The sequence below is a fragment of the Bos grunniens genome, chromosome 8, assembly GCF_055505025.1.
Source record: "Bos grunniens cultivar Pamir isolate PY7600 chromosome 8, Bosgru_T2T1.0, whole genome shotgun sequence".
Lineage (NCBI taxonomy): Eukaryota > Metazoa > Chordata > Mammalia > Artiodactyla > Bovidae > Bos > Bos grunniens.
The window spans coordinates 15,508,776-15,532,500 of record NC_141172.1 but is presented as its reverse complement, the minus strand read 5'-3'; the positions used below and the strand labels follow the sequence as shown (position 1 = coordinate 15,532,500).

Genomic DNA, 23,725 nt, shown 5'->3' with positions numbered 1-23,725 from the left:
AAGGTCATCTTCATCAGAATCTTGAAGATTTATTTTAATTCTTATGGGTGAAACATAAGGTCTTTGACTCTCCAGGGACTTGTGGCAATTTTTACCCACAGATTTTTTCCAGAAGGGCTGTCTGTCAGTCTCACCCTGCCTGCCTTTAGATGCTCCAAGCAGTGCTACGGAGTAATTGAGCAAGGGATCATATTCAAGGTCAGTTGCTGGACATGTGTGGTCCATCATGTACTTTGTAGGCTGACTCTCTTTGTTTTTTGATGGTTCATTCCACTTTTCTTGTGGGAGCAGGCTGTTTTCAGGAAAACCTTGTTTCACATTTGTGTCACTCAAGGAGACCATGGGACTTTGCGATAGCTCTTCAAGCGCTAATGTAAACTTGGGGAGCATCTTCTGCTTTTCTTCAACTTCAGTCTTGACTGACTTGATTTCTTTGTCGATTCTTTCCAATTGTTCCATAGTTGTGCCTAGAGTTGTTAATGTGAGATAAGTTTATCTTTAAACATCACTCAAGATGAAGTGCAGACTCCAAAATATCCTGGACAAAGAGCTTCCTATCACAGGGACAGTAACTTTCCCAAACCCAGCCTTAAACACAGGGAGGGGCTGACGAACAGGTCAGTTCTTGGAATGAGAAGGACAATGAAAATCACTGATTAAGTCTTTCAAATTCTAGCTCATTCCTATGACTGATTAAAATATTCACGTCTTATTACCAGCATAGCTACACATCTGTGTGACAGGTCATGCCTATACATATTAAACTGTGTCAAATGTGACATGGTTTAGATATATATTATTTACCTTATTATTTACTAGGCAGTGACAATTTGGCAACAGTTCAAAGAGCTAAATGCTGCTTACACGGAATTGTACATAATCTCTCAAAAATACATTTCCACTGTCGTAAAAGAAAGTTTTTTTAAAGCATGAGTCTTCTTTTAAAAATTCAGTGGTTCTCAACATTCTCACTAAGGTCCTAAGGTCCCTTCTGTTCTACAGAATGCCTCAAACACAAAAGGAAGCCAAATACACCGTTCCACAACCAACCATTAAAAAAATCTAAAAAAAAAAAAAAAAAAATTAACAAGTAAAACTCGAAAGCAGCTGGATCCATACTCCTGAGGAAACCCAGAACAGTGCCAAGAGATAAGGCTGCCAGCCATGGCCCTTCACAATACCTGGCAGGTCCTTCCTGACTTTTTAAATAAGGAAATTACCATCTCTTCCCTCTTTCCAAGATACACTTTTCAATGTCAATTACGGCATAATTTACACACTTCTCCCCTCTCAAAAACAAGAGATTTCAGATATGAGATGTTGTCCAAATTATACTTTTCAAACCTCTTAATTTATTTTAGATAACTTACACCTTTTGATAACACACATGTGCTTCCTCTTTACACAATGAGGTTTCCTTTGGCTCACTAGCCTTTCACTTTACCATTCATTCTCTATTAAGAAATTAACTCTATTAAAAGCCAAAGCAAAGTGTGTGACAAAGGTGTGGGGCATTTTGATGGAGAAGGAAAAAGGTGAAGAGCAGGCATAAGCATGAGAATTAACCTACGAATCAAAAGTAACTGGTTCTGATTTTTCTTGAAAGAAACTTGGAAGGGGAAGTAAACTCTGGGTAACCAGCCAGAACTGCATTTTGGCATAAGCTGGGTTTTATTTTGTTGCCATGATTCAGGAAAGGATGTTTAAGCAGCGCATTGGGGTGCTATGGGGGCTGGGTTGGAGGGGAGACATAATATTATTTCCCTTCATGTCAGAAGTTTAAAATGATTTTGCTCCACCAGAAGCTAGACTTGGAGGGCAAATTTTGAAGTCAGAGGCGGAGTTACAACCTTTCCTCAGGCTAGAGGCGATTGGGAAGAACTTCTTCTGATTTGTAACTACACCGTGCCACAAGCCGGTTTCCACCCCACCCACCACCTTTTACCAGAGCTCAGGAAACTCCTTAAGTCCACACTGGGGATGGGTGGCAAAGAGCGAGGATAAAACCACACAGTACTGTGCACTTGCACCTTGCAACCAGCAAACCAGGATCCCGCGTGTGAGGAGCAGGAAACTACACGCCTGCCCACCCGCTCCTCGCCCCGCCTCCCAGCCACGTGACCTTTGCCCCGCCCCTTAGCCTCAGCAGTGGGCGGGGCCACCCTCGTAGGGCTGGGCGCTCAAGGTGAGCGCTAGGTTAGGCGGGCAGAGTTTTTCTCCGGATGGCCAGCCCAGTCTACCATCTTCCCAAATGTCCCTGGATGTAACCCCCTCCTGGCTTCAGGAACTGTGTGGACACTCAAAAGGCTCTCAGGAAGGCACCCTCAAACAGGATCTCCATGGCACCCTCACTACTCGGTATATCTCGAGCTCCAACATACTTTAGGTGGGAGGGACAAGTAAGAGGGATTGAGGACTAGTTCTTAATTCTCCTGATCCTAGAGTGCGATGCTGGAAAATCTTACTCATGCAGATTCTAACTACTTGGTTCCTCGTCCCAAGGCAAAGTCCTTGTTTCCCAGAACAGCCGCTCTATAGGAATTGCCCTTAAGTAGGTACATGGTGGTAAACAGCCCTCTTGGAGGGCTGGGGAAGAGGCAGGTTAAGAGCATCAGAGGGAAACGCAGGGGTGTTTCAGAATAGGGGGAGAAACAAGTTTAAAAGAAACTGGTATTACTATGTCCTTTAAGAGGAAACAAACAGATCAGAGGTCCAGACAACCTGTTTAGGAATTCCAGGTTTAATAGTGGCTTGGAGGGTCAGCAGGGGGCAAATGAGAAGACACGCGCCCTCCCAACACACACACACACATCAGTCTGGGCTCTGTGACCCACTCCTGACATCTAGACTGGGGGAGAGGGGAGAGGAAAGAGACATCAGTAAGGACTATCAGACATCCTTCAGGCCCACTGCCCCAGTACCTTGGCTGCATTTTAAAATGATACCTACAAAGGTATCCACAAGTTATGTCAATGATGAGAAACCAATTTTGGTGGGGGGGGGGGCGGCGGGGGGCATTTTAGCCATGAAAAGTGAAATTCACTCAGTTGTGTTAGACTCTTTGCAACCCCATGAACTGTAACACACCAGACTCCTGTATCCAAGGAATTTCCCAGGTAAGAATACTGGAGTGGGTTGCCATTCCCTTCTCCCAGAGATCTTCCCCGACCCAGGGATGGAATCCAGGTCTCCTGCATCGCAGGCAGATTCTTTACCACAGTAAATTTACCATACTATTTTAGCCATAGTAATGCTATATTGATTGACTTTCTCAAGCTGCAGTACTTTAGAACTGAAGACAAAAGTAACCCTTACACCTATTTCCAATCAAGAAACCTCCTGGGTTCTTCCAAGGATTGGTGAAGGGAGAAGGCAGGAACGGTTGGTAGCCAACCCTTCCCCAAACCCACCTGACCTTCCCACGAGCCCTTTCTCACCCATTAATTCACCCTGGCTCCTCTGTAGCCCGAGCACCTCCAAGCTGCTGCAACTACCTTCCTTACTCAATTCCCACCGCATTTCCTGGTGCCTGAACTGGCAGTACAAATGCTGGCACCAACCCCCGGGGCTGTCAAAAGGGCACGGAAAATGGCAAAAGTAACCCACGGAGCGTAGCATGGACTACTGCTCGAGGTTCACCTCACCTGGCTCCGAAAACGCGCCTGCACTGTTGCGGTGACAGTACCGGGAAAAGGCGAACCCCCCCAGCCCACTGCTACTTCTGCCTTATATAGTCTGCGGCTACTCGGAGGCGGCGTCTTGTAGCTTTTCCAGCCAATGGGCAGGCTGGAGCTGATGTAAGGGGAGAAAATGGGGAGAGAAGGATGATTCTGAGAATGGATGGTAGGGTAGTGGCAGATGAGTGTAGTGTGTGTGTGCGTCTATCTTCTACAGGGAAGGAGGTTCATAGAGACCTAACCTACATTTAGGGAAAACAATCTCCCAAGAGCTGAAAGGACATTTGGGTTAAGGAATCCCCTGCCTTGTGGATGCCTACCTTGCCTCTAAACACCCTTTGACTTGTTACAAGTTTGACTGTTAACCTTCATGGATCAGGGAGAGAACTTCAGTGTCAAAGCGCATCTAAACTTTGCCTGTCTCTTAGACAAGGTATGCAATTTACCCAAGTTCTCATTTTTTGGTCTGTCTAATAAACTTGTCTTGCACAGGGTGGTAGAATTCTGTGTGATATAATGTGTCAAAGTGCATAGCATAAAGTAGGTGAGAATTTAGGAGGACAATGACACTGCCCCAGTTCTTTCCCTCCCCATCATCCACACATATCCACAAAGGATCTGATTACATGTTTCTAAAATCCTTCCAGTTGAAACACTCCTAAAAGGGAAACAGTATCCCGATTCCATTGGTCTTCTCTGTAAACTGAAATACTCCTAGGATAGATAGTTTCATAAGTCATTGATTACATAAATTAGTCTTTGAAATGCTTTCCCCTCCCCCAATACCACATCCCAAGCACGGGTGCTTGGTGGGGAGAGAGAAGGTAGGGGCCTCTAGCCCTAAAATATTCAGGACCCATAAATCCCCCTCTAGGAAATTAGATGCTGGAATCCCTCCTTCCTTTCTCTTCTTCTGGAAAACAATGATATCGCAAATGGTTATGGATACTTTAAAAGTGGAAAAAATATTTTCCCCTAAATCTTACTGTCCCATGAGAGCACCCTGATGACTTTGAAACAATTGAAGAATGCCAGGAGTCTCTAATACTAGTTTTGTCTCTTGATACGGCACACCTGTTTTGCCAGTAAACAGCAATGGGTGTGTTCTTTTTGCTTTGGTGGTGGGGGGGGCATAGAAGTGGTTGCCCCGAAATTCCGTAAAATGCCCACAGGTAAGGTAAAAAAATGACATACTCGTATTTTAAAAAGAGCCAGCCTAGAATGAATATTTTGCATAAGTCACTTAACAGGATCATTTTTTACTTGATGAACTTTTTCACACCTTATTTCCTTATATTTTTTCCCTTAAATACTTTTTATAGCTGAGAGAATTTTATTGAATATGCCCTCCTTTGAAGACACTGGAAAATTTGGTCTCGGCAGAGTTTCCAAATTATAAATGAGCATCACGAAGGTATTTTTTATGACAAAAATATTACAGTTGTCTAATCATCTGTGGGTTCCTCGCTGGGCTCCTCACTCTGAATCATGTCTGACTCCTCATTCTCCTCTGAGGCTGTGGAAGTCATGTCTGTCATCCTAGATTTTGACCTTGTGTCTGACTTCTTTAATTCTGAAGAAGTGGTGCCCCAAAATGTGCTGCTCTCAGCACTCTTAGAAAATGATGTGTCTGATACACCTTCTGATGGATGAAAGTAAGATAGGGTGGCCAGCTCTGGGTTGACGGAGTATTCACCAGTCTGACATGCTTGTTTATATCTGAAAACAGAAACATACATCAAGAACTGTTTTTGTGTGTGTTTGCAGCTTGACTTAGAAAAGCATCTTAAAATAATATATGAATTCTGTCCAATATATTGTCTATTTATTATTACACTAGATAAATGAAAAATGTTAGACTCTACACAGATGTGCTATTTAGAACAGAGTTCATAACCCCTTTTGTTTCAAGGCTATGGAAAAAGAATGCATTAGCTTCTCTATCACCTTCCCAATTGACAAGGGTTGTTTCTCTAGATGATTATTTAAAATATTGAGGACAAGTTCAAGTGTGATACTCCTTGAGAGACAGCTCCATGGTCCTCTCCAAAGAGAGGCAAAGGAGCCAAACTGAATACCTTATAAACTTGGGAGTCGTGTTTGCCCAGCCCTCTACTGAGGAAAGGAGAGTGGGAGTGTCCTGTCCTGTGTTTTAAAGGCTGTGAGGTCTGCAGACTTACTTCATCATCTTCATTTTGTACAGCATGGCACTGCAGATTGCCAACAGGACGACAAAAAGGAAGAGGGTCATCAGTGAGATGCCCAGCATTAATTTTAACTTGGCTTCCTGTATTCTTGCCGTGTTGTCTTCCCATGTAGTATTCACATCAGAGTCTAAGAGGAAAGAAAGAAAATGCAGTGGGAAAGAATGACTGTGTTCAGCAAGTTTTTCTGGCAGAATAAGGATCACAATGCAACTGGAGAGACGCCTTTGCCACCCAGAGTCTTCACTGCACTCTCCCCTCTACCTTCATGCAATGCCAAGGAGAAGGCTATAGGCCACTTCCTATGGACAAAGACTCTCAAATTTTTTTTTTTTTAACCTTTTCCCTTCACAGCAATCTTGGAGGAGCGGACCCTCACTCCATTTTCCAGGATCACAGAAGTTTATGGATTTGCCCTTGGCACATAGCTAGTAAGTGGCAAAATCTGGTATCAAATCCAGGTGACCAGATGTTAAAACATGTATCAGGCTTCCTCCTTGTATAATTAAAAACCAATCCAAGACTTGGAAGAGATTACTATTAAAAATGTGATGAAATTACACACATGGGATTAGTCCTTCAGGAGAGAAATATTCATTTCTCCTGTTGGCAGGAGTTGATTTTTCTTTTAAGTTAAAAGGATGATGTACTACAGTGCTTCCTCCACAAGGCTTAAGAACTGAATTTGTCTTTTTATTACTGTGATCAAATGTAGTGTATTTGATGTTAAAGAAATGGAAACTTAGCTAACTTTCTAAACATATGATTAAAATCATGTCTGGATCCAGAAACATCAAAAGTCTTTTTACTGAAGAATAAATATATATATTTACTGCCAAATCTTATATCTTCCTGAATATATGTCTGACTTAATAGGCATGTAATGGTGACTTTAAATGATCATGTTGCTATTTGTCCCTTCTCCCCCAACATCTTTTCACTCAAAAGTTCCAATGATTTTTCATGATTTTTTTTCAGGTAATGATGTTTTGGTAATAAGCAATGACAAATTCCCATGTGTATACTCTCTTATATTAAAAAAAATTAAAATTGTCCATGCGCAATCCTAGGCCAAGGGGAGAGAAATGTATACAGTTGTGAATGACTGATATCTTGACTTTGAGGCAGATTATTTTGGAAATAAATTATATTAAAATGGGCTGTGCTCCTGAATTAAAAGGGCTTTTGTAAAGAGGTGTGCTTATAGTACATTTGTTTATCAAGGTGATGGTCAAAACTAAAGAAGGGTTTGAAATTCCTAACCATTGGAAATTATAGAAAAGCTAATTACAAGTTGGGACAGGTTTTTCCCAGCGCCCCGCCCCCCCCAAGCCACAGTTTCTTCATCTGTAAAATGGAGATAATACCAGCTTTCATGGAATTGCTGTGAGGATTGACACAATGACATACGTAAAGTGTGGTAGGTGCTCAACACGCAATAGAAAATCCATCATGCTCACTTTCATTACTCAAAAAGACAAAATATTTCCAGAACATCGTCATTACTGGTTGTCACTTTTCTAAATAAAGAAGACTGACACCATTTTCTTGACTCACTGAAAGGCAAGTGGCATTAAGTGTCAAATAACCCAGCACAGAATTATGGTGGTAGGCCCTACATGTATTACCAGATGCTATTTCTTTTTCAGTGTATTTACATAGGACAGAGGTTTGGGGAAATTTAATATGATGCCTTGTTATGAAATTTTCCATCAAAGTCAGGAGTTCTTTTATTCATATAAATAAAATCAAGCCATTAATGAAAACTACATCCGGCAGCAGGAATTCTCTCGTTTGTTGGTGGTGGGAATGCAAAATGGTACAGCCGCTTTGGAAGGCAGTTTGGTGGTCTCTTACAAATCTGAACATAGTCTTACCCCATGATTCAGCAGTCACAATCCTTGGTATTTACCCGAATGAGTTGAAAACTTATGACCACACAAAAACCTACGCATGAATGTTTATAGCAGCTTTATTCATTATTGCCAAAACTTGGAAACAGTCCAGATGTCCTGCAATAGGTGAATGGATAAACATACCAGTACATCCATATACTGGAATACTATTCAGTGATGAAAAGTAGTAAACTGTCAAGTCACAAAAAGACATGGAAGAAACCTAAATGCAGAGTACTAAGCCAAAGAAGCCACTCTGAAAAGAATACATGTATGTTTCCAACTATTTGACCTTTTGGAAAAGGCAAAGCTATAGAGACAACAGAAAGATCAGGGTTGGGGAAGGGAAAGATGGCTAAGTAGATCACAGAAAATTTTTAGGGCACTGAAGCTACTCTGTATGGTTGTAACGGTGGACACAAGATATTCATGAAAACCTGTAGAATTGTGCAACTCAAAGAATGAACTCTAATGTAAACTGTGAAGCTTAGTTAATAACAATGTATCAATATTGGCTCATCAATTATTAAAAAAAAATGCACCACACCACTGGAAGATGTTAATAATAAGGAAAACTAAGTGGGTGGAATATATGAGAACTCTTTACTTTCCACTCGATTTTTCTGTAGCCTAGAACTGCTCTAAACAAGTCTTTCAACTAAAAAAAACTGCATCCTATGTATTGTTCATTTGCCTACAACTCCATTTAGTTTACTGTTTCTATTTACTTCCAGGAATAGAAGTTACACAACAGGAAGATGGAAATATCTGCAATGTGGTCATGGAGAACACTGTTTAGAAACCATGCCTCTCCTAAAACTGTAAATGTCCTCTCTAGTGTAACATCAGTCACCATACTACTCTCTTACAAATACCACACCTTACTGAGGAAAACAGTATCACCATCTAGACACTAAAATGTGTGTGAGTATTTATGTATCCATTTAATTGAAGTATTTTGCTCTTACTTGGAATTGGGTGAAAAAATTGATCTCGTTGGTTGTCCTCACTGGTGGTTGCATTTATAGCTGTTAAAACAATAAATTGGTGTTATGGTAAACAAAATTCACTTACTAAAATTATTGTGTGTGTAGATGTGTGTGTATACTATATACAGTTCATTCTCATTTTTCATGGTAGTCATTAAGTCATGTAAGCACTGAATTAAATGAATACTGAACCATCATCATTCCTAAGGGAAATACAGCATTAGGTTCTTATGAGCCTCTGGTCATATAACCTTGTTTTTGACCCAGTAACCTTGTTTTATGTATGTTTCTGTTTAGAGACACTTTATTTAGTATATATGGCTGATTGATTATACTTCCCTGGTGGCTCAGGAGGTAAAGAATCCACCTGCAATGAGGGAGACCCAGATTCCATTCCTGGGTTGGGAAGATCTTCTGGAGAAGGGAATGGAAACCCACTCTAGTATTCTTGCCTGGGAAATCCCATGGACAGAGGAGCCTGGTGGGCTACAGTCTGATTCATTAACACTGAGCTCACAATCAATAGCATTATAACTCACACCTGTATGAAGCTTATATAATACACACATTTTTTCTTCCTGAGGTACATAACAGCCTTCTCCTATTTAGGAACCAAATAGCATTGTAATACTACACTTGGAGGGCATTTAAAATAGCAAAATTGCCAGCAGAAAGCACAAAAATGCAAAACACCTTACACTAAACAGGCCACAAAAAAAGATATTTTGTTTACAGTAAGACAGCTGGGAAAAAAAGGCCTTTGTTATACTTTAGCTGGGAACAAGAGCTTCAGGCAATTAAATTTATTTTTGCTACTCTGTGTGTGTCCATCAATGACTGTGAAAGTTCTGAAAGTATTGATTTGGAGAGTTCCAAAGAAATTTTAAATGTAGGTAAATTCACAAATACAGAATCTGCAAATGAGGATCCATCAAATATGGCATATAATTCACATAATGCATGCATATGTGTGATCCATGAATTATATTTATGCATGTATGCATTCATTGATAATATACATGTTATGTGTATACATGCATACATATAAATGCTATGCATGTGATTTATAAATGAATGCATGTACATTTATGGTTTACATATTACTTTTGTGCATGCATATATTTTGATATCTACTTTGCATTCACTCATGCATCCCCGTGTCCTTATACACATACTGCTCCAAATACAAAGAGGGATACTATTGAGCAAGAGCCTTATTTAAAATTTTTAATCATAAATAAATTAAATGGCTAGATTGTAACATCTGTAGGAGAAAGAAACTTTTGGTGAGAGGATCAGAAGACGTGTGACACTTGATCAACTTTCTGGGTCTGTGTTGTATTTGCTATTCACGTGATGATGGCAGCAAAATGTTGACATATTAATTCTTAGTATTAGAAAAATTTACACTGATCTTGGCTTTCTTACAGAAGACTTTAGAAAACATTTTCCCAGCTACCTAAGTACTATGAGTTTACCTTTAGCTAACATTGTCCAAAATGCAGGCTCATTTGGACTCTGGGTTCCTTCTGTTTAAAAAACAAAATAGAACAGGATAACAAAATAAGGTAATTTGACTTTAGTAAAATTGTGATAGAATGTTCATTTTTTTATGTTAGTCTAGTCATGTAACAGTTACACCTTGAGTTCCTGCCATGTGCCAGACCCTGTGGGTGGCATTAAAGTTACAGAAATGAACGAGATACAGGTCTTATGTTTAAGGAACACACTCTTACTTTGAGAGGCAGACAGACAAGAATCACTGTTCATCACATTGCAGGAGAATGAGGGCTTTCGTAGCAACGCACAGGTGGTACGCACAGAAGGATCTAATTCACTTTCAAAAGCCGGAAACACTTCGCGAGGGAGGTCATGCTCTCACAAAGGCTCAGAGGACTAGGAATTGTTTGCCAGATAAACTATGTGAGAGAGAGGTCCTTCCACGGTGAGCAAACGCAGGTGTTCTGAGCAGGTTCAGGTAGTCTGGTGTGGAGAATATGGGTGGGGAATGCGACCAGAAACGAGACTGGCAAGTTCTTCAATGGTCAGATCACTTCAGACTTGAATGCCTGGCTAAGAATTTAGAATATGACCCCAAACCTAGCAGTAAGTTACTGATGGTATTTAAGAAGGGGGATACCAGGATGATAAGATTTCTATTTTTAAATATTACTCTAATATGGTTATTCAAGAAAGTGAATAACCATATTAAAGGAGTCATGAGAAATATACTTGGATTGTATGAACTGGAGAATATAGGGTTTCATGTAATGACAGTTCACTGTCTTCAATTGACCACTGCTCTTTCAAGACCTTAGAGAAAAGCCATCCTGAGTTGTTATGATTTCACAAGTATGTTATAAGAAACAGTACTGTCAGAAAAGTAAAATGATAATTTTGATTTTGTAAACTCTAGCTCTGAACTCTCCACTAATATTCTTAGGAAATGCTAAAAATCAACTCTAAGCAGAGTTAAGTTTATTTACCAAGTATGTGATTGTTAAAATTATTACTATAACTTTTAAAATTATATTAAAATGTATTAAATATATTTATATAAATGTATATTTATACACATGATATTTTATATAAATATATATTTAATATAAACATAACTGTAATACATTTTACTACAATCAGGTTGTATTTTGAAAAGAGTTCATTTCCTATCCTTTGTCAGGTAAATCTGAAAATTGATTCCTAGATTTTTACCATTTAAAAGATTTTAGAGTGATTTTAAATTGTAGCAGTATGAATTCTTTAAGTACATTATCACTTTACGAAATATTCAGAGTAATGAAAGTTAAATTTTTAAGTCATATAATGACATGCTCCAGGTCTGACTACAATGTTGTAAGTTTAATACTGTGAGTAGTTTCTCCAAAAGGTTCTTTACTTTCTTCATGGCTGACTATTTCAGGAGGTGCCGTTGTGGTTGTTTCATTGAAGAGTTTATCTAGGAAAAGGCATAATGGATTATCGGCATATAAAAATATTGACTCAACATTTGTAATTAGGTATTTTTTAAGCTAAAAAATAGAACAAAGGAAAGGAGAGAGAAAACCAACAATAACAACAACAACAAAACCAGAGAGAACGCTGTTGACATTTTCCTGAGATACCTTAAAGGAGGGGAAAGAAGCAGCCACCGAAGAATGATGTTTGTACAATAAGAGGTTGCCTGAGGTGGGATTGATGTGCCTATAATTTGTGAGAGAGGAGAAACTGGGAGTGTGGGGCTACACACTTCCTCTGGCACTAAGGAAGCTCTGTTGGGTGAAGTACACGGGCTTCACGTGGTTTCCGGCACAGGCTCTGAAGTAATACTATCCACCTAGGACAACTTGGTTGCTGGTTCAGTGTGATGACATGAAAGAGGCGGGTAGCAGCTGTGTCCTGGTAAGCTGGAAACATATGCGTGCTAACCACTCAAATCAGTTTGGGCAATTAAAATTTGGGGTTACAGCTCAAGGATTTCCAGGCCTGATTTAGGCTATATCTCAGTCTATAATGCATCCATCTGGAGGTATGTAAGAGTCAATTTGGGAGAAGTTGTGACTGAAAAGCTTCCCTGGTAGCTCAGCTGGTAAATAATCTGCCTGTAATGCAGGAGACTCCGGTTCGATTCCTGGGTCAGGAAGATGCCCTGGAGAAGGCAAAGGATACCCACTCCAGTATTCTGACATGGAGAATTCCATGGACTGTATGGTCCATGGGGTCACAAAGAGTCAGACATGACTGAGTGACTTTCACTTTTACTTTTCACTTTGTGACTGGAGGACCATTTATTTTTCTCCCTATGAAGTTGGCAATTTCAGTTAACTTTGCTTCAGACAGGAAAGGATGCAGTGTCGTATGAATTACAGGCAATCCCACTCTAGGGAGATTTCTACTGAGCCTACAGACAACATTATTATAGGTAACTTGTTGGAAAGAAAGGATGGAAAAAAATAATCCATTACCAGAGCTGACATGGACTCAGGCAGGGCTGGAATGACTGGGATGTAATCCTTAAATACTGCTTTGCAACCCCCATTTGATTTGAGAGAAACACGTCTGGATTGCCTCACTACTGCCTGTCCTCATCATTTTAGGGACTAGAAGAATAATTAGTCAAAATTATTCTGGAGATTTCCATCTCCTTGGGGAGCTTGCTTCTCCAGAATGTCCCCACCACTCAACAAGTCTCTGTTAGAGCCCCAGTGAAAATGGCAAAAATTTCTTATCCCAATCCAACTTTGACAATCCTCTGGGGTCCTGAATTGTGGGAAGAGAAGTTACGGTTTTGAAATCTCTTCCATGGGTCCTGTGGTCATCGATAATCCATCTCCTAAAGGGAATTTTAGGTACCTGGCCTGTTGAAGAAACAGTTCAAGATGTTGTCTGCTGTATGCAAACAAAATTCCCATAAGAGATCTGTCTAAATTAACGTGTGCCCTCGAAATGTCCCTATGTCATATTTATGTTTCAAGTTTTGGAATTGCTCAAAATGTTCCATTATTGTCAAGAAGTTTTATTAATTATTAGGCATTGCTGAGTCTGGTTTTTCCTATTAAATATTGTCATAGTCAGAAACATTCTCTCTTGCCCTATTTACTTTCATCCTCTTTTCCTTGTCTTCTTGGGTTTCATAGATATGAACTATTGATGCTTTAAGGTGAGGGATGTGGTATATATACTTTAGAGACTTGCAATGGCCTCCAAAGTGACATGTTGGCAACACTTCCTCATTTCCTCTATCAGTAGTTATACTCGGTATAAAGATGCAAAAAAGAGATAATATTTGAAGCTGAAAGCACAAAGTAGAAAGAAGTAAAAATGTGGGTTTAAGAAAAAAACAATCTTCTGGAGTCCTAAATTTATTTATTTTCTTTTCCTTTCCACTCAAACCAAAAATATGAGGCTAAGAAAGGTAAAAAAACATTCTTGCCTTCTGAATTTACCAGTGCAATGGCTATGGTGGAGTCTCCTTATTTTACGAATTAAGACTCCCTGATGCTATTAGCTCCACTAAGACCTTTTTCCTACCCAATAGTCCGCAGTGCTATTTTGAAATCTTGCTTTAAGTGTTTTTCCTATTTGCAGTGCTGCCTTTCAGTACTTACAGTTTCTCAGAGAAAAATTCAGATCAGTTGTTGCTCTCACGGATATTTCAGACTGTGTGCCATTTGGATTTTGTGTTGTGAAGACATCTGAAAACATAAGATCAAAACTTTTCAGCAGCTAGGTAAGTCAGTAAGTAAGTAGGTCTTGTTCCTAGGTAAGCCTTGTTCCTTTTACATTTTTTCCTCATCTGAATTTTTTCCTAAAACATATACATTAATTCTAAAAAAAAGATAATAAAGTATTTGAGACATTCTTCAGCTACAAAATAACAAGTGGGGCAAGGGTCAAAAACAAAATTCATGGGGGAAAAAACCAAACTAGTATCCTTATGCTAAATGATTCTTTCTGAAAAGAAACTATTAAAGAATTACAAAAAATATATACAAGTGCATAATGGGTGCTGAAGGAGGTTTGTAGATGTGTAATATCGTTACTGTTTGTATTATCATTGTTACATTTTAGCCAAGAAGCATTCACTTGCCCTTGAACCTTCTGCTAGACTGTAATAGTTCTGCTTTAAAAGCACATATTTCAATAACAATCACAATCTCCCAAATGGATTCACATTTACATATGCACATAATGAATCCTGCTCTTAAAGAGTTGCCAGTGAGGCTGGTTGTAATTTAAAACTAATGGATGTATCTATTCAATCAGAGTCAAAGTAAAATGGATCAAGATGCCATACTGAACATACATACACAGATTTCCTCTTTCCAGAATCTCATGAAATGACAGAAAATTTTACACACATGAATGTGTATATGTGTAGTATATACATATACATTCATTTCCCCAACACACAGACACACACACACAGTCATTAATTTTGAAAAATTTCTGAGGTAGATCTATGGAGAAATAGAAGAAAATCATAGGTCAATATTTAATGCTATGAGTTATTAGAGTATAAAAACTAAAACATTGTGGATCTTTGCAGGGAAAGACAGATCAAAGAAACAATGAAAAGGTATTAATAACAATTGACCCAATTTCAAACAGAATTTCGATTATATGAAATGTGAGTTTCATATCAGTAGGGAATTAGTGTTAGACAACTGGCAATCCTCCTCGAAAAACGTAAAGTTTTATGACTATTTTATACCATATACAAAAGTAATTGAATTTAAGACCTAAGAGTTTTAATAAAAATATGAAGTTATTAAAAAAATTGGAAAATAATTTAATATCTTGGATTGGATAAGGCCTACCTAAACAAGATACAATATGAAGAAGTTGTATAGAATAAATTGTATAGAATAAATCAATAAAGAAATTGATTAATCAAGAATTGATCTTATAAAATTTTAAATTTTCTCTGTGATTAGAATACTTAAACAGGTTTAAAGGTGAGTGACAGCCTGGGAGAAAATACTTGTTACTTTTACTATAGAGAAAAGATTGAATATACTAAATATAAAAAAGAGCCCTTACAAATAAATAAAAATACAATCTAATAGAAAAAATGGGCCAAGGATATGAACAGGTAAATCATAAAAGTAGAAATAAAAATGCCCAGTAAATATAAAGAAACATTCTCAGCTTCACAAGTAATCAGAGTGCAAATTGAAACAGTAATGAAAATTCTCACTTATTCACAAAACGTGATTAACATTATTCAGTATGTGTGACATTGTGGAGCATTCTTGATAGATGTGTTTTAGAGTACAATTTGGTGTTACCTATCAATATTTTAAAAGATTTATCCTTGATTCAGAAATTTCAGTACTTGGTATCTATCCAAAGAGAGATACACTCAAGTGTACGTGAGAACAATATACAAGAGAAAAAAACTGCATATAATCTAATTCTTTAATAAGACAGTGGATTAATTATGGAAAATCATTTCATGGAATACTATATATCCATTAAAAATAATGAGGTATACATGAAAAAAATCTCCAGAGTTCTTAAATGAGAAAAACCATGTCATAATACAATTCTTTAGTATAGTCCCATTTATGTTATGAGTCTGTGTGTGTGTGTGTGTAAGAAAGATTTTTTAATCAAAGTAATCATCAGGCTCTTGGTTTACTTAATCTCTGAGAATTAAAAATAGAGAAACATCCTGAAAAGGGAACAACTGCATCATTTTGCAGTCGATACATAGTACACATAGCCTGGGTTGGATAGATTAGACACCGCTCCTGACACTGCTTCTTTGTAGCTATGAAACCTGGCCATCAGGGATTTTTTTCACCTACAAAAGAGGATAGTGATTCCTCAAAGAAAGAATAGAAATACAATTTATGTACTAATTATAGTTTTCAAAGTACATGAATATATGTATATATGTATATCTTCATTGTATTTCTATTTTTTCTTTGGCTAATATTATTAAAACTTCCAGTATAGTTAGATTTAATCTTAATTATTTTTAATTTTTAACACGAGTTTTTTATGAACTTTTCACATTTTAAAATGGTGGACCTTATAAGGACATGGAAAGCTTGTATGAAGAAAGGTGAATAAATTGAAGTTTAGCAGATCTTCCAAACATCTCAAAGTCATCTTGTTATGGGTTGAATTTTGTTTGCCCCAAAAAGCTATGTTGAAGTCTTCACCTTCAGCACTGCAGAATGTGACCTAATTTGAAAATTGAGTCATTGACAATTTAACTAGTTAAGATGAAATCGCATGGGAGTAGGTGAGCTCCTAAACAAAAACAGTGTCCTTATTGAGAAGAGGGAAATTTGGACATGGAGACACAGGAAGAACTTGTGAAGACTGAGGCAGAGACTGGAGTTCTGCTGCTCCAAGCCAAGGAGTTCCTGGGGCTACCAGAAGCTGGGAGGTGCAAGGGAAGATAGTCTTCTAGAGTCTGGGCCACGTCTGCGGCTTGTTAGGAACTGGGCGGCACAGCAGGACATGAGTGGCAGGTGAGCGAGCAAGCAAGACTTCATCTGTATTTGCAGCCGCTCCCCATGGCTCACATTACTGCCTGAGCTCTGCCTCTTATCAGATCAGAGGAGGCATAATAAACGTAATGGGCTTGAATCATTCAGAAACCATCCCTCCACCACACCATCCATGGAACTATTGTCTTCCACGAAACTGGTCCCTAGTGCCAAAAACATTCGGGACCACTGCCCTAGAGGCTTTGAAGAGAGTACGGTGTGACCAAAACTTTGATTTTGGATCTCTGGCTTCTGTGAGAATTGTGAGAGAATAAATTTCTTTTGCTTTGAGTCCCCTAGTTTGTGGTACTTTATTTCAAGAAGCTCTAGGAAACTGACACACATCTCCAAATAAATTTTGCTTATCCCACCACAGAATTCGTTCAGTTGTTACTAATGTGAATACATAACCATGCTGCTAGGATAAGTCCTATATTAATTATAGACAGTTACCAAACCTTATTAAACTTCATAATATCTCATGGAAAAAGTTGAAGAAAATAAGAATTCCATTTCATACACCAAGACGTCTATAAGGTAAATTAAAATTTAAATAGGAAATAAAATGATTATAGAAATTTTAGAACTTATAAACCAAATCAGTCTAATCATCTTTTGCATGTGTATTGCCATTAACTTGGAAAACTTACACTGTTTTACATCTTTATAATGATCGCCAGTTTTCTCAGGAGTATGCTCCTTATTTTCTTCTTCCGTTGTATGGGGCTGTTCAGGCACGGGCTGTTCAGGCACGGGATGTTCAGGCACGGGCTGTTCAGGCACGGGATGTTCAGGCACAGGCTGCTCAGGCACAGGCTGCTCAGGTATGGGCGTCATCTCATGCTCTGGAAAAAAGCATGACCAGAGGTCAGAAATGTGTTGATTTCTTTCCCAATTTTTTTAAACGGCACTTTCTTCCCAAAGGATATGAGACAGAGATTTAAAATCTAAGTTATATCATATTTCCAACAATGCACTTTATATCACCCTAGAGAAAATTGCCATGGACTGTTGGAGAGGGTAGGGAGAAAAGTGGGCCCTCCTATAGTATCGGTGGGAATGTAAATTGATACAGCCACCATGGAGAACAGAATGGAAGTTCTTCAAAAAACTAAAACCAGAGTTGCCATATGATCCAGCAATCCCACTCCTGGGTATATACCAAGATGAAACTTTTCATTCAAAAAGCTACATGGACCCTATGCTCATAGCAGCACTACTTACAATAGCCAAGACATGGAAACAGCCTAGATGTGCTTTGAGAGATGAATAAAGAAGATGTGGTATACATACACATACAATGAAATACCAATTAGCCATAAAAAAGGATGAAATAATGCCATTTGCAGCAACATGGATGAACCTAGAGATTATAATGTTAAGTGAAGTAAGGCAGAAAGAACAAGACAAATACCGTATGATATCACTTGTATGTGGAATCTAAAATACGACACAAATGAACACATCCATGAAACAGACACAGAGAACAGATTTGTGGTTGCCAAGGGGGAGGGGGTGGAGAGGGAAGGACTGGGAGTTTCAGATTAGCAGATGCGAACTATTATATACAGGATGGAAAAACAACAAGCTCCCACTGTATAGCACAGGGAACAATATTCAACATCCATGATAAACCATAATGGAAAAGAATATGAAAAAGAATACATACGCATAACCGAGTCACTTTGCTGTTGAGCAGAAATTAACACAACATTGTAAATCAATTATACTTCAATTAGATTTTTAAAAAATTGCCATGGACCAGTTTTCTAGGATAATGGGTCAAGTTTCTTATCTGCTATTTGAGTGAAAGTTTGAAATGATTACTCACCTTCATAAGGGGGATCTATACCACTAATCTCTGGGGTGAAAACCCCAGATAAAAAAATAAACAATATAAAATTCATTGGGAAAACAACGTGATTTATCCAGTGATCTACTGTGTCTCAGAGTTTCCCTTCTGTTGCCCAGCAGGTCCTATAACTAGCGAGGACATTATGATGTCACTGCCAGATGGAGGTCAGAATGCTGGAGAAGAATTTCCGAAAGCTCTGTGACTCAGTCTCATGACCTTATCTTAGGTCATGTGACGGTTTTTAGGATCTTTTTTTTTTATTATAAGATTTATAAGATTATTATAAGATTACAAGAGGTATGCTCTCATGAAATAATGTAAATCATTGGTCCCTGGATTTTAAAGAACCATTAATATTGTTGATAGTAAGACAACAACAGACCTTTTTGGTTTTCAGAGCTTTTACAATACTGTATGTTCTTTTGAATAATCATACAACATCTGTTAAAAAAAAACTAATAAGATGCCAAGATTCAATCCTAATGCTCTGCTAACTCTGGTTCTTGGGCTATCTCAACTATAATTCTTTAGGAGGGAGTTATTTTGAAACATTTTTTGGGGGGATTTTAAGACCTATGTTATTTATGAAATATATTTGTTTTGTTAAAAACACTTTTAAAAATGAAACCCATCTTTTACCTCACATACAGACTGAGAAAATTATCTATCAATCAGAAGAATATTTAGGCTTAGATAATATTAACATATTTCTCTTATAATAACTCAAATAATAAGCAATAATGGCAAGAAATCAAATGGACAATACCACCAATATTGCTCTTCATATTAAAGGATCAACTAACATCCCCTCCCTCAATTCTAACTATTATTGATGGATAGCCTCTCAGCTCTAGAGAATATCCACAACTAAAAAGACACAAGCATCAGGAGAAAAGGGGCTTGAGTTTAAAAAGGCTTGAAAGTTTTTTCAGTATAATGAAGGCTCACAAATGAGGTTCAGCCAGTGTGATCTCAACGGGGTATATATGAGGAACAAAAGAGTGAATTCGTTAGGAGTCTAAATTGTTTAAGAGAGTGAGGGGAAGCAGAGAGGAATCATCCTAAAGGAAAAGATTGTCAGGTTCAGTCTCGGTGAACCAAAGCGAAACGGTTCTGCGTGTAGCGCTCTTTCTTTAAGCCCTCCGGCCCGTTCTTCTGTGGGTGTAGGGAGGTGGAAAAGGGATGAGAGTGAAGAGCTGTCAGGCAATTAGTTAAGATGAAGTCACTAAAGCAGTGTGGGTCCCTCATACAGCATGATTGGTACTGTTACTTATTTATTTTTTAAAGGGGTGGGGTGGGGAATGGTGGTAGTTTTCTGGTAACCCAGTGGTTAGGACTCTGGGCTTCCATTGCTGGGGACACAGGCTCAATGCCAGGTCAGGAGACTAAGATCCTGCATGCCACTGGCACAACCCCAAAATAACAATAATAGAAAATTTTAAAAAGGGAGAGATGAACACAGAAACAGACATGCACACACACATACAGAGAATGCAATGTGAAGATGAAGGCGGAGACGGGGATGATGCAGCAAAAATGAAGGAACACCAAAGACTGCCAGGAGACCACCAAAAGCTAGGACAGGGAAGGAACCAACCCTACTAACACCTTGGTCTCAGACATCTAGACCCAAGAACTGTGAGTTCAAAAGAACATACAGTATTGTAAATGCTTCAAAAACCAAAAAGGTCTTGTCTCTTCTTACCATCAATGATATTAATGGTTCTTTAAAATCCAAGGACCAATCATTCTCATTATTTCATGAAAACATATCTCAACAAATCTCTTGTTGTTTAAGCAACTCAGTTTGTGGCACTTCATTACGGCAGCTCTAGCAAATTAATACCAGATAAACTCTGCGTTCTTGGGACAAGATTATGGAAACAGTGAATTTGTCCTCACTGGATATCATCATTTTAGGCCACAGTTAGCCTTTCCAATATTCTATTACTCAATTAGAGTAGAGACTTCTCTTTTTAAAAAAGTGTATATTTATTTTTTATCTATTAAACTATATTTTAAGTCTTTGAAGAATGCCCTAAGGAGGATCCATTGCTAATACCAAAGATGCCATTAGATATACTTTCTAACCTATGATTTTACTTTGTTTTTTGTCTCTTGATCATGTCTGCATTGTAAGACCCTCTTGCATTTCTGTGTCTTCTCCCACAGGAACACTGGGCCAGGACAAAAGAGGAATATATTTGGGTCACCACTCCATCCCTTCCTACCTATGTGATCATGAGCAAATCATCTCTCCAACCCTGAATTTGATTCTCTGGAAAATGAGTAAATTATATATCACATCAGGTAGATAATCAAGTCATTTACTGGGTTGAATGTATTTCCTGAATTTATTTACTTCATAAAGAATTTATTTAATTTCTCTACAGATAATCTTTCTTCACGCCTAAAAGGATTAGTACTGGTGAGATTTTCATATATACAGCTTTTTAAGAGGCACAACAAACAAGGAAATATAAATAGAACAAGTAATGAAGTAAAAGACACGCAAACATTAAGAAATGAGACAATCTTGTAAAATGAAAGCAGTTGTATTTTAAAGAATGTCAACTGAGTCACCCTAATCTTCGAGAGAATCCATTAAACGCAGATAGTTCCACAAGGCACACATTAGTTGTTGCAATCCATGAACTGAAGCCTCCAACCTTGCTTAAATTATTAATTTGAATATTATTTTCCTTAAATCTGAATAGCAAGCTTACACACAACATCAAATAAAACAAATGATTGGTTATATCACTGTAATTTTGAAAACCCAGGAACAATGAACTGTGCTTTATCATAACAGTCAGAGAACTGAGGTTCTCTTTAACAGGCTTTCTCAAACTAAACAGAAGTTATCACTTCAAGATTATTAATTTTCAAAGAACCAAGATCTTTAAAAATACAAGAAAGTTCTTTTGAACAGAATGTAATCTCTTTCCTCTCTTTGTGGGACTGTCAAGAATTATAGGGCCTTCTGGGTTAAGTGAGAACCTTGATTGCCAACGTGTGCTTTCGTGAATCATTTTGAGTATCTGAGCTTTTTTTTTTTTTTCCAAGTCCAAATCCTTTTTATTTACATTCTTTTATTTTACTTTATTTCGTATTAAGCTAAAGTGTTTTTTTAGCTTCTAGATAAATAGAAACATTGAAGTAAGAGTATTTTACTAACATGGTGACTCTTGTAGTAAAAGAGAACTATTGATGTTCAAACCTTGAGTTAAAAACCAGATTTTTCATTCACAGCTTAAAGGAAGAGGAAGATTGCATGGGATCTGGCCAGGCTGAGGATGTTTAATGAGGTTGCTATTCAAAAACTGCCTCTTAACGAAGTCTTAGGAGGTTGCTAATTACTAGCTATCCAGAGAGTCAGAATAACAGGATGGATGCATTAGGGCAGAGAGATAAGAACATTGAAGTTGCTAAGTAAAGAGCAGAAAAACTGTTTTATGGTGGAGTCTGGAAGTTTAACATTTCAAAGCTGATCAGAATTGTGTAACAATGAGGTCCAAAGGGCCTGGCATCAGATCGCTAAATTGGATTAGAAGGGAAGAACAACACTGGCTCTGGGATTGTAAATTAAGTAAAATGAGAGACCATGATGCCCTGTCTGTGTGTCCAAAGATGCTCCCTAGGACATGTAAGACTTGGCAATGAGAGGAATTGTGGGAAATTGGTGCCCTGGTTTTCCATGAATGAGGGGGAGTGTTGTTGTTTAGTTGCTAAGTTGACTCTTTTGCGACCCCATGGACTGTATCCCAACAGGCTCCTCTATCCATGGGAGTTCCCAGGCAAGAATCCTGGCCTAGGTTGCCATTTCCTTCTCCAGGGGATCTTCCCGACCCAGGGACTGAACCCACATCTCCTGCACCGGCAGGTGGATTCCTTACCACTGAGTCACCCGGGAAGCCCAGAGATGATAGTGGTGGGTGGGCGGGTGGAGAGTTGAATGGCTAAATGGTGGAAACCTAGGAGGGTAGATGGGTTTTGAGCAGAAAAGTCGAGATATTGAAACAGCAAGAATCTAGCCACATCTCAAGGCACTGATATACACTTGGGTACATGAGATGCAGCAGAAGGGGTTCTAGAAAGTTGCAAGGAAGAGCCAGACCTCGGTGAGACGTTTTACTCATGCTGAATCCAGATGCTCCATTTATAATTTAACATTATAATATAAGCATCCTCATACACTTAATTTTAATGTCTGTATAACATCCAATTCAGTGAATATTCATTACTGTTTTGGGTCATTTACCTTATTCTTAGTTAGGTTTCCAATTTTGCTTATTATATACAATAAAGTAATGAGCATATTTATGGCTAAAATTTTTTCAGCATTTATACTGATTTCATTTAGGATAGTTTCCTAAAAAAAGAATTTCTACCTTAAAGCTTATGAACATTTTCCAGGCTCTTGATTTTCACTGTTCCACACTCATCTTGGATTTTCTCAGCCCCAGCTAAGAAAGCAACCATTGCCTCTAAGAATTCCTGGTTCCTTTTAGCAGAGAATAGTATCCACATGCCAAGATCCAGATGCTAGATGGGTTCATTGAATCAGAACACCACTGGGGTCAGGTCCTGCTGGTGAACAGAGACAGGAATGCAGTGTGTGGTGCAAAAGTGTACCTCTGTGCATAATATACGCATGTGTGTGTGTGTGTGTGTGCGTGCACGTGCATGTGCTAAGTCACTTCAGTTGTATCTGACTCTTTGCCATGCTTTGGACTGCATTACAGGTCCAAAAGGCCCTATTGGAGTGAAAAGAGGTAATCTCAGACACTAATATGTCAGCAAGCCTAGCTCTTCTAACAACTGGCTTTCAGTGAGCTGGGAGCTGGATCCCCAATTCAGTGAGAGGGCACGACAAGTATGTGCGTGCATGCTGAGTCGCTTCAGTCGTGTCCAACTGTTTGTGACCGTATGGACTGTAGCCCGCCAGGCTCCTCTGTCCATGGGATTCTCCTGGCAAGAATACTGGAATGGTAAGAATACTGTGCCCTCTTCCAAGGGATCTTCCCTGCCCAGGGATCAAACCCAAGTCTCTTATGTCTCCTGCATTGGCAGGGGTTCTTTACCACTAGCGACACCCAGGA

The 23,725-nt window shown here is 38.6% G+C and overlaps 1 protein-coding gene and 1 long non-coding RNA gene across 10 annotated transcripts in view; one reads left to right on the top strand and one right to left on the bottom strand.

Moving 5' to 3' along the window:
• The window catches only part of EQTN (equatorin), a 59,034-nt gene extending 40,278 nt beyond the window's left edge, over positions 1 to 18,756 (bottom strand). For 4 of the 6 annotated variants that reach the window (XM_086414913.1, XM_086414915.1, XM_086414910.1 and 1 more), the window contains exons 1-2: positions 3,645 to 4,823; positions 1 to 467 (exon numbers count right to left, since the gene is read on the bottom strand). The exon at positions 1 to 467 is cut by the window's left edge and continues 693 nt beyond it. In XM_086414913.1, coding sequence (XP_086271039.1) covers positions 1 to 459 — 459 coding nt within the window. In that variant the 5' untranslated portion in view covers positions 460 to 467; positions 3,645 to 4,823. Of the gene's footprint in view, positions 468 to 1,945; positions 2,105 to 3,644; positions 4,824 to 5,157; positions 5,397 to 5,857; positions 6,012 to 8,744; positions 8,805 to 10,243; positions 10,295 to 11,661; positions 11,722 to 13,870; positions 13,958 to 17,418; positions 17,510 to 17,581; positions 17,614 to 18,599 lie in introns of those variants that run through there. The other 2 variants (XM_086414916.1, XM_086414911.1) reach the window with 2 other exon arrangements.
• LOC147366698 (uncharacterized) lies at positions 3,974 to 8,841 on the top strand. 4 transcript variants are annotated; one of them, XR_015169487.1, is made up of 4 exons: positions 3,974 to 4,110; positions 5,000 to 5,091; positions 6,236 to 6,312; positions 8,511 to 8,841. It is a non-coding gene; the product is annotated as an uncharacterized LOC147366698 (long non-coding RNA). The 4 variants fall into 4 exon arrangements; XR_015169488.1 differs by lacking the exon at positions 6,236 to 6,312; XR_015169485.1 differs by lacking the exons at positions 6,236 to 6,312; positions 8,511 to 8,841 and adding an exon at positions 5,997 to 6,135.
• Positions 18,757 to 23,725: the final 4,969 nt, after the last annotated feature.